Source organism: Colobus angolensis, unplaced genomic scaffold (genome assembly GCF_000951035.1).
Source record: "Colobus angolensis palliatus isolate OR3802 unplaced genomic scaffold, Cang.pa_1.0 Scaffold78, whole genome shotgun sequence".
Lineage (NCBI taxonomy): Eukaryota > Metazoa > Chordata > Mammalia > Primates > Cercopithecidae > Colobus > Colobus angolensis.
Window position 1 is genome coordinate 824,223 of NW_012121598.1, and position 9,033 is coordinate 833,255.

General features: G+C 43.3%; 1 protein-coding gene across 3 annotated transcripts in view; it reads left to right on the top strand.

Moving 5' to 3' along the window:
* Positions 1–9,033, top strand: part of SQRDL (sulfide quinone reductase-like (yeast)) — a 59,794-nt gene that overhangs the window by 48,878 nt on the left and 1,883 nt on the right. For all 3 annotated transcript variants that reach the window (XM_011928549.1, XM_011928548.1, XM_011928547.1), the window contains 3 exons: positions 2,526–2,709; positions 8,290–8,357; positions 8,657–8,835. In XM_011928549.1, the coding sequence (XP_011783939.1) occupies positions 2,526–2,709; positions 8,290–8,357; positions 8,657–8,835 (431 nt within the window). The remainder of the gene's footprint in view (positions 1–2,525; positions 2,710–8,289; positions 8,358–8,656; positions 8,836–9,033) is intronic.

The following is a 9,033-nucleotide window of genomic DNA, read 5'->3' on the forward strand; positions in this document are numbered from 1 at the left end:
CTTCCTTCCTTCCTTCCTTCCTTTCTTTCTTTCTTTCTTTCTTTCTTTCTTTCTTTCTTTCTTTCTTTCTTTCTTTCTTTCTTTTCTTTTCTTTCTCTCTCTCTCTCTCTTATTTTGAGCCAGGGTCTCACTCTGTCACCCAGGTTGGAGTGCAGTGGACAACCATGGCTCATGGCTCACTGCAGCCTCTATTTCCCAGGCTCAGGCAATCCTCCTACCTTAGCCTCCTGAGTAGCTGGGTCTATAGGCATGCACCACCATGCCTGGGTAATTTTTGTATATTTTGTAAAGACTGGGTTTTACTATGTTGCCCAGGCTGGTCTCAAACTCCTGGGCTCAAGTGATCTGCCTGCCTTGACCTCCCAAAGTGTTGGAATTACAGGTGTGAGTCACCACACCCGACCCAGTGTTAATTTCTTTTTCTTTCTTTTTTTTCTTTTGGAGGCAGGATCTTGCTCTGTCACCTAGGCTGGAGTTTAGTGGTGTGATCTTGGCTCACTACAATCCCCACCTCCCGGCCTCAAGCAAGCCATCCTCCTACCTCAACCTCCTGAGGAGCTGGGACAACAGGCATGTACTACCACGCCCAGCTAACTTTTTGTATTTTTGGTAGAGAGGGGTTTCACTACGTTACCCAGGCTGGTCTCAAACTCCTGAGCTCAAGCCATCTACCCACCTTGGCCTCCAAAGTGTTGGGATTACAGGCATGAGCCACTGCACCTGGCCATTAATTTCTAATAAATCCATAAAGTAGACGCTAGTATTTCTTCTTTTGTAGGATGTTAGGTAAAACTCCATACCTTTATGATGATTATGTGAAAGTATTTAGCTTTTCTTTTAGAAAAGAGGTGTGGAATTTATGTGTATTTGTGAAATTCAAACACATTAACTCCACCAAGATGACTCTAGTAAGGTTTAGACCTCAGTTCAAAAATGTAGTTCTAGGTCAGGTATGGTAGCTTGCATCTGTAATCCCAGCACTTTGAGAGGCTGAGACAGGTGGGTTGCTTGAGCCCAGGAGTTCGAGACCAGCCTGGGCAACACAGCACGACCAAGTCTCTACTAAAAGAAAAACAACAGCAACAACAACAACAACAAAAAACTAGCTGGATGTGGTGGTACATGCTTGTAGTCCCAGGTATTTAGGAGGCTGAGGCAGGAGGATTGCCTGAGCCCAGGAGTTAGAGGTTATAGTGAGCTATGATCAAGCCACTCCCCTCCAGTCTGGCAACAGAATGAAACACTGTCTCAAAAGTAGTTCTAGTTGACTGCAGAAATGCAGACAGGGCATTAATAATTTGGTGGATGATAGTTGTTGACATTTCATCCATTATCCTGCAAACATGCATTCAGTTTTAATGTTCATTAACAGACCTGTCCTCAGGGACCCATGTCCCCAAGAGCCACCCTCCACCCAAGATTATCCTGCAGACGAGCAGCAGCCATTTGCTGCTCCTTCCCTGAGGTTAATTAAGCTTTTATTTGTCTGAGAGTTGTAATAAGTACAAGTCATCTTCCTAATTCCCATTGCCATCAGTGACTGCTGAGCCTTTTTGAGGGCATGGGACCGTTGGACTTCTTATGGAAATGGAGGGCTATTTACTGTCTCACAAGGTTGGAATTGTCTTGAAACGTTTAGTTTTTACCCTAATGACATGTCATGAACATTTCAATCAGTGTGTCCTTAACCGGACCCACTAGCAAATTGATGAAGTTGCTGGATGGAGTTTGTTAAAAATAAATAAAAAGCATAGTAAGAACCAACTACAAAATGTGAAAGAATATTACATAAACAAAAAAAATTAAATGAACCCTCAAAAGTGATTAGGATGGGTCAGTGCACCACTACCAAGGGTAACTTTGGTAACGGTGTTTTGGAAAAAAATTCACCTCTGCCTTCTGCACTGAAAAGTAAATCCAGTACTGAATCAGACCCCTGGCTCCTTTTCCAAAGAGCTGGCTAATATTTTTACCACCTCTTTTCATCTTAAATTGGTGTTCTGACAGTTTCCTTTATGTGTTTTGAAGTTGACACATATTTGGGAATGATGCTTTCTTACCAACTCCTAACACGTCCTTTACAAGTTTAAGGGATGCTGAGCATCACCTGACAGAATAACACTGAGGTGCTAAAGTTTACAAGTTGACAGCTGAGGGTCAGGGAGACTGCAACTGAAATGTACCACCCCTTTATTTTAGTATTAATAAAAACATCAGTGGAGTCTTTCAGAATTATTAGTAAGCTTCACTCCAGTATCTCATGTACCCCTATGTGTGTGGCCACAGGGATCTCTTGGTCTCTATGGGGAGATCATGTCAACTAAGAGAATGGTTATTTAGCTTATCACCATCCCCCAGGAGAACTCGTAAGGTCTTGGAGAGGGTGCGGACTGATACAAGTGCTGATTGTATAATGCTCCATGCAGCCATAGCGCAGTGTATGGAGTAAGGAAGTTCAGGTGGGAGCTTGTGGAGCTGTGGAAATATTGAATAAATGAAAATGTGGATTCTCTCCTTGTGTGTAGTATGAAATGCTTCATGTCACACCACCAATGGGCCCACCAGATGTCCTGAAGACCAGTCCTGTGGCTGATGCTGCTGGTTGGGTGGATGTGGATAAAGAAACTCTGCAACACAAGAGGTACCCAAATGTGTTTGGGATTGGGGACTGCACCAACCTTCCTACGTCAAAGACCGCTGCTGCAATAGGTAAAATAACCAGCTCTATTTCTCTCTTTCTCAAAAAGATGTCACCTCGAGGCACTACTGTAACAAAAACAAAAGCTTGGCATCTGCCTGTGATCCCAGCACTTTGAGAGGCTCAGGCGGGCAGGTCGTTTGAGGCCAGGAGTTTGAGATCAGCCCGGCCAACATGGTGAAACCCCATCTCTACTAAAAATACAAAAATTAGTCAGGCGTGTGGCAGGCGCCTGCAATCCCGGCTACTCAGGAGGCTGAGGCAGAAGATTGCTTGAATCCGGGAGGTGGAGGTTGTAGTGAACCAAGTTCGCACCACTGCATTCCAGCCTGAATGACAGAGAAACGCTTCATCTCAAAAAAAAGACTTGGCATCGACAGCATTCCATTAATAATGAAGAAAGTTCTGTGTCCTAAATATGACTTTGACCTTCCTAAGACAGAAGCAAGTTGTCAATGAACCCAGTGTCATATAAAGCAAAAAGTGCCTTTTGAGTGCTCTGCCCCAGAATAGCGTGACCTTATCTACCTTTTCTAGGTCAAAAGGGTTGTTGTCAGAAGAAGGGGCCTTAGAGAGACTGCATCACTTTTCCAGCTCTCTTGAATTCTGTTACTTCTCATACTGCATGCTGGCATCCCTGGTATTCTTTGCCTCTGCCACCAGGCAGCTTGGCTATTTTTCTTCTGCCTGAAACACTATAAAGCTTGGGAAGCATTTGTTTTCCCAGAAAACACATGCAAGTCAATGAAAGCTTGCAGACCAGAAAATTGTCCTGTTAAGACAAATACAGTGGAGCATGTCCTGAGTGGTACATGATTAAGGCCTCAGCCTGGAAAACTCAATTCTTCACCTCGATGTTCTGCACCAGCAGCGATGGGGAGAATTGCCTTTTAGATTCTGTCCTCTACTGACAGGAACTGTCTTTTCTGGATGCTATAAAACACAAGACCTCCAGAATGGTAGTGTTTTGTGTGAATGAGACGCCTGTGGAACAGATTGTAGTGCTTTTGCTGACTATTTCAACCTCAAGATAGACTATCTAGGAAACTCACTGAATGTCTTTTTCATTATTCATGCTAATTTCCTCCCAAGTTTTTATCTAAAAAAATCTCAGACCTATACAAATTTGAAATAAATTATAATACTCATATACCTTTCAGGTATTAACCAATTATTAATATTTTGTGACATATGCTTCATTGTATTTATGTATATATGTATATTATATATATAATGTGTATGTGTATATATATAAATATTTATATATATATGTTTTTGGTGGGGGGACAGAATTTCACTCTTGTTGCCTGGGCTGGAGTGCCGTGGCACAGTCTTAGCTCACTGCAACCTCTGCCTCCCAGGTTCAAGCGATTCTCCTTCCTCAGCCTCCCAAGTAGCTGGGATTACAGGCACCCACCACCACACCTGGCTAGTTTTTGTATTTTTAGTAGAGATGGGGTTTCACCAAGTTGGCCAGGCTGGTCTCGAACTCCTGGCGTCAGGTGATCTGCCCCCCTTGGCCTCCCAAAGAACTAAGATTATAGGTGTGAGCCACGGCGCCCAGCCTGTATTTATGTATATTTTCCTAAAGATGTCCTTTCTCATCCCAGCCCCTCCTTAAATCCACCAGCCAGTCAAGGATCACACACTGCATTGGGCGAAATGCCTCTTTGGTCCCCTTTAATGTAGAGCAGGCCTTCTGACATTTGTTTCTTTACTTTCATGACGTCGACATTTTTGAAGATTCCAGGCCAGTTACCTTGTAGAATACCCCACAATTTAGAATTGTCTAGTTGTTTTCTTATGGTTTGATTCAGGTTATATGTTTTGGCAAAAATCTCCGTGCCTGAGGCTGTGTACCTCCCTCTGCGGCACCTCAGGAGCCCGTCACGTTAGTTTGTCTTGTCTTTGGTGAAGCTTGACTTCCTCACTGGGTTAAGGGGTGTTCTGTCTCTCTCTCTCTCTCTCATTGTAAAAGTACTCTCTCTCCTTGTAATTTATAGGTAGTCTGTGGGGTGATGCTTTGAAATGACATTCATTTAATGTAAGCCTGCTGAATTTATGTGGTGAAACTACCTGTGATGTGAGGCCCAGATTACCCAGCTTTTAGCCTTCTTCAAACAAATATTTAACTCGATGTTCCAGATAGATAAGACTGAATATGACTAAACAAAAATATTCTAAGTGGCAAGTCTTTTGCTCCCAGTCCTGCAGTGCATCTGTGTGGCTTCCACGGTCCCCCAACCACGGAGGGCGTGTCCCCGTTGTTTTTACATTTGTGTCTTACAATCTGCAACCTATTCTATGGTTGCTTTAGAGCTTATATAATGAGTCCACTCTTAATTATATCTGGATTGTTTCCAACCCATTTTTATTCAAACAGTACCATAATGAGTGCTCTTTACCTGTTATTTAGGTTGGTGCAAAAGTAATTGCAGTTTTTGCCATTAAGCATAATGCCATTAACCGCAATTACTTTTGCACCAACCTAATATTTCACCTGTGTGAAAGTCTGTTTACTCTTCTCTTCAGTGCCCAAATTACAATAGTACTAGCTTTTCCCAAGCAGATCTTCATTTCTTCTTAGATTCCCTTCCCCAAATCCTCTGAGTATCCCAAGGCAATGCCACACTTTTTCCACAAATCTGTCCTTGGGTTTACTTGCCACCAAGCCTCCGTCCAGACCGCTATGCTGTTGTGAGCAAGACCCATCTTGCCATGTTGAATCTGGCTTTCCTGAGCTCATGTCCCCTTCTCTGCTTCTCTCTGCCCCAGGATGCTCCTGTAATCACTCTCAGCACAGCTAAGATCAGGATGTGGCATTTAACAAGAGTTAACGGAAGGCCCGGGCATGATAGAAGGGGATTGTAATACCGGGCAAAACCCAGCTCCTGCACACCTGCACCCATGCACGCTTTAAGCCTAGATGTTGAGTGACTGCTTCCTGGCTTCACAGGCCTCACCTGTCTGCAGTGGCACCCAGTGGATGTCTCTGCTCCTTTTCTGTTGGCATTGATGTCCTGCTGCTGTGGTCTCCTCAGGTGTTCTCAGTTCAGATTCCAAACTCTTTATGGCCCTCAAAGAGGAACACAGTTTTCCAAAAGGGAAATATGATCTTTAGAGATGTTGCTTTGCCTACAGTGAATATAGCTATTTAATTTTTTTGCTTTTTTTAGAGACAGGGTCTCACTCTTTTGCCCAGGGTGGAGTGTAGCGGAGCAATCACGGCTCACTGCAGCCTTGACCTCTTGTGCTCAAGTGATCCTTCCACTTCAACACCCCCAAGTAGCTGGAACTGTAGGCATGTGTCACCATACCCAGCTAATTTTTAAAATATCTGTAGAGATAGGGTCTCCCTATATTGCCCAGGCTGGTCTCAAACTCCTGGGCTCAAGCGATCCTTCTGCCTTGGCCTCCCAAAATGTTGGGATTACAGGCATTAGCCACCTCGCTTGGCCTCATTTAATATCTATATATTTTTAGATGGAGTCTTGCTTTGTTGTCCAGGCAGGAGTGCGGCGGCATGATCTTGGCTCACTGCAACCTCTGCCTCCTGGGTTCAAGCAATTCTCTTGCCTTAGCCTCCTGAGCAGCTGGGATTACCGGCACCTACCATCACACCTGGCTATTTTTTCTATGTCTTACCACATTGGTCAGGCTGTTCTTGAACTCCTGAACTCAAGTGATCCACCCACCTCAGCCTCCCACAGTGCTGGGATTACAGGCGTGAGCCACCACGCCCAGCCTCATTTAATGTTTTTAAGCAGAGTTGTTTACTCTTCATTTTTTTGACCCCCACCCATTCCAGAAAAAATATCATTGCTTCTTTGATTTGGGCGTCAGTCAAACTATAGTTTATGGGCCAATGCAGTCCACTGCCTGTTTCTGTATGGTGGAAATTTTGTTTTTTGTCATTACATAATATCTTTGATTTGCCATTGGCCCACGAGGCCTGCAATTTTTCTTTACAGAAAAAGTTTGCTAACCCCTGATTTGGGAGATAACAAAATAACCACTTTAATAAGCATTTTATAATACAAAGGTAACCCATCTTTCCTCGAAAGTGAATCCCGTGTTCTACTTCCAGAGACACAAACTGCTGTATCTTTATTTTATTTTATTTTTGAGACAGAGTCTCACTCCGTCATGCAGACTGGAGTGCAGTGGTGCGATCTCAGTTCATTGCAACCTCTGCCTCCGAATTCAAGCAATTATTGTGCCTCAGCCTCCTGAGTAGCTGGAATTGCAGGAGCAGCACCATGCCTGGCTAATTTTTTGTATTTTTAGTAGAGACAGGTTTCACCATGTTGGCCAGGCTGGTCTCAAAGTCCTGGCCTCAAGTGATCTGCCCACCTTGGTCCCCCAAACTGCTGAGATTACAGGCATAAGCCACCATGCTCGGCCACAAACTGCTGTCTCCTTAAAAGGGCAGTCTTTCTATTTTTTTTCTGAGATGGTGTCTCACTTTATTGCCAAGGGTGGAGTGCAGTGGTACGATCTCGGCTCCCTGCAACCTCCACCTCCTGGGTTCACGCAATTCTCCTGCCTCAGCCTCCTGAGTAGCTGGGATTACAGGCATGTACCATCATGCCTGACTAATTTTTGTATTTTTCGTAGAGATGGGGTTTCATCATATTGGCCAGGTTGGTCTTGAACTCCTGACCTCAAATGATCCACTTTCCTCGGCCTTCCAAAGTGTTGGGATTACAGGCATGAGCCACAGTGCCCATCTGGGCAGTCTTAATTATTCAAAATTGAACACAAACTGGGTTTAGATTATATGAAGAAACTATTACTAATATTTGGGGTGTGAAAATACTGTGGGTTTGTGTGAAGAGAATTCCCCATCAGAGAGATACAGACAGGAAGATTTATGAGTGAATTGATGTGATATCTGCTCTAAAAATGCAGCAGGAAAAAAAAATAGCATGTGTGATGAGATGGATTAAACAAAATGATGGAATTTGAACATTTTCCTAATAAAAAAGGCGGTCTCCCCACTCTTGCCAAAGAAAAACAAAAAAAAAATCCTGATGTATGTATGTATCTGTCTGTGTCTGTCTGTCTATCTAGGAAAGAGACAGAGAGATGGAAATACAGGTATATCTCTATGTGTATATCTCTATCCACCTGGTCCTGCCTCAGCCAGGACAGTGCAGGAGAGAGCAAGGCACGCTTTGTCTTATTGGAAATGCCTGGGGGCTACCAATCCAGACTGCCTGTGAACAGGGACGCAGGGACAACCCGCATGGCCAAGAACACTGACTAAGTTGACACACAGACTAAATTGACAGCCTCAACCCCAGGAGGAGAGGCAATGGTTTTGGGGTAGGTCCATCCTTACAGCCACACTGGAGAGAGTCGGCTCTTTAGTTTCAAACCCATGGAAACACATGTGCGGGCCTTTCACGAATTAAAGAATCCCCTCTGGTCGTCAATTTCAATTAGTAAGAAGGTCATGTTCTAGTCACAGTTTCGAGGGATGGGAAATGGAATCTTCTTAACTTGTTTACATTAAAGTTATTTGCAAATTAGTTTTCATGGAAAACCTAGATGCTTACATTTTTCTGACTTTCCCATTTCTCTTATAGCTGCCCAGTCAGGAATACTTGATAGAACAATTTCTCTGATTATGAAGAATCAAACACCAACAAAGAAGGTTTGTATGCCTTGTAAGAATCACTGTCTCAATGAGCATCTTCCATTCTGTGTGAAAGTCGTGTTTTCCCACAATTTTGCACTTTCTTAATTAGTGTCTCCAGTATGGGTACTACTGTTTTTGCCATTAGTACTATTTTTTTTGTAATATAATTTGCATTTTTCACAGTACAAAAAGTCAGAATATACAGAAAAGAAAAAAATATGTAACTACTTACAACAAATAATAAATTCTAAAGTGTTAATATAGGACCATGAAAAAGAATCTACTTTCCAACTCAGTCTGATTTACAATTTTAGTATGATGGCTACACGTCATGTCCACTGGTGACCGGCTACAACCGTGTGATTCTTGCCGAGTTTGACTACAAAGCGGAGCCGCTAGAAACCTTCCCCTTTGACCAAAGCAAAGAGCGCCTTTCCATGTATGTCATGAAAGCTGATCTGATGCCTTTCCTGTATTGGAATATGATGCTAAGGTAAGTGTGCTGCCTGCTTCCTGGATGAGGAAAGGGATTTATAGCACATCTCTACCCGCACGGGATGTAGCCTCTTTTCTTCATTGTTAGCAGTGACCAAGTGTTCTGTCTTCTATGCTCTAGGCCCTCTTTTGCTGCTGGATAAATAATAATAGTAAATCACTTTCACATATCAAGCACTCTATCATCTGCTACCTT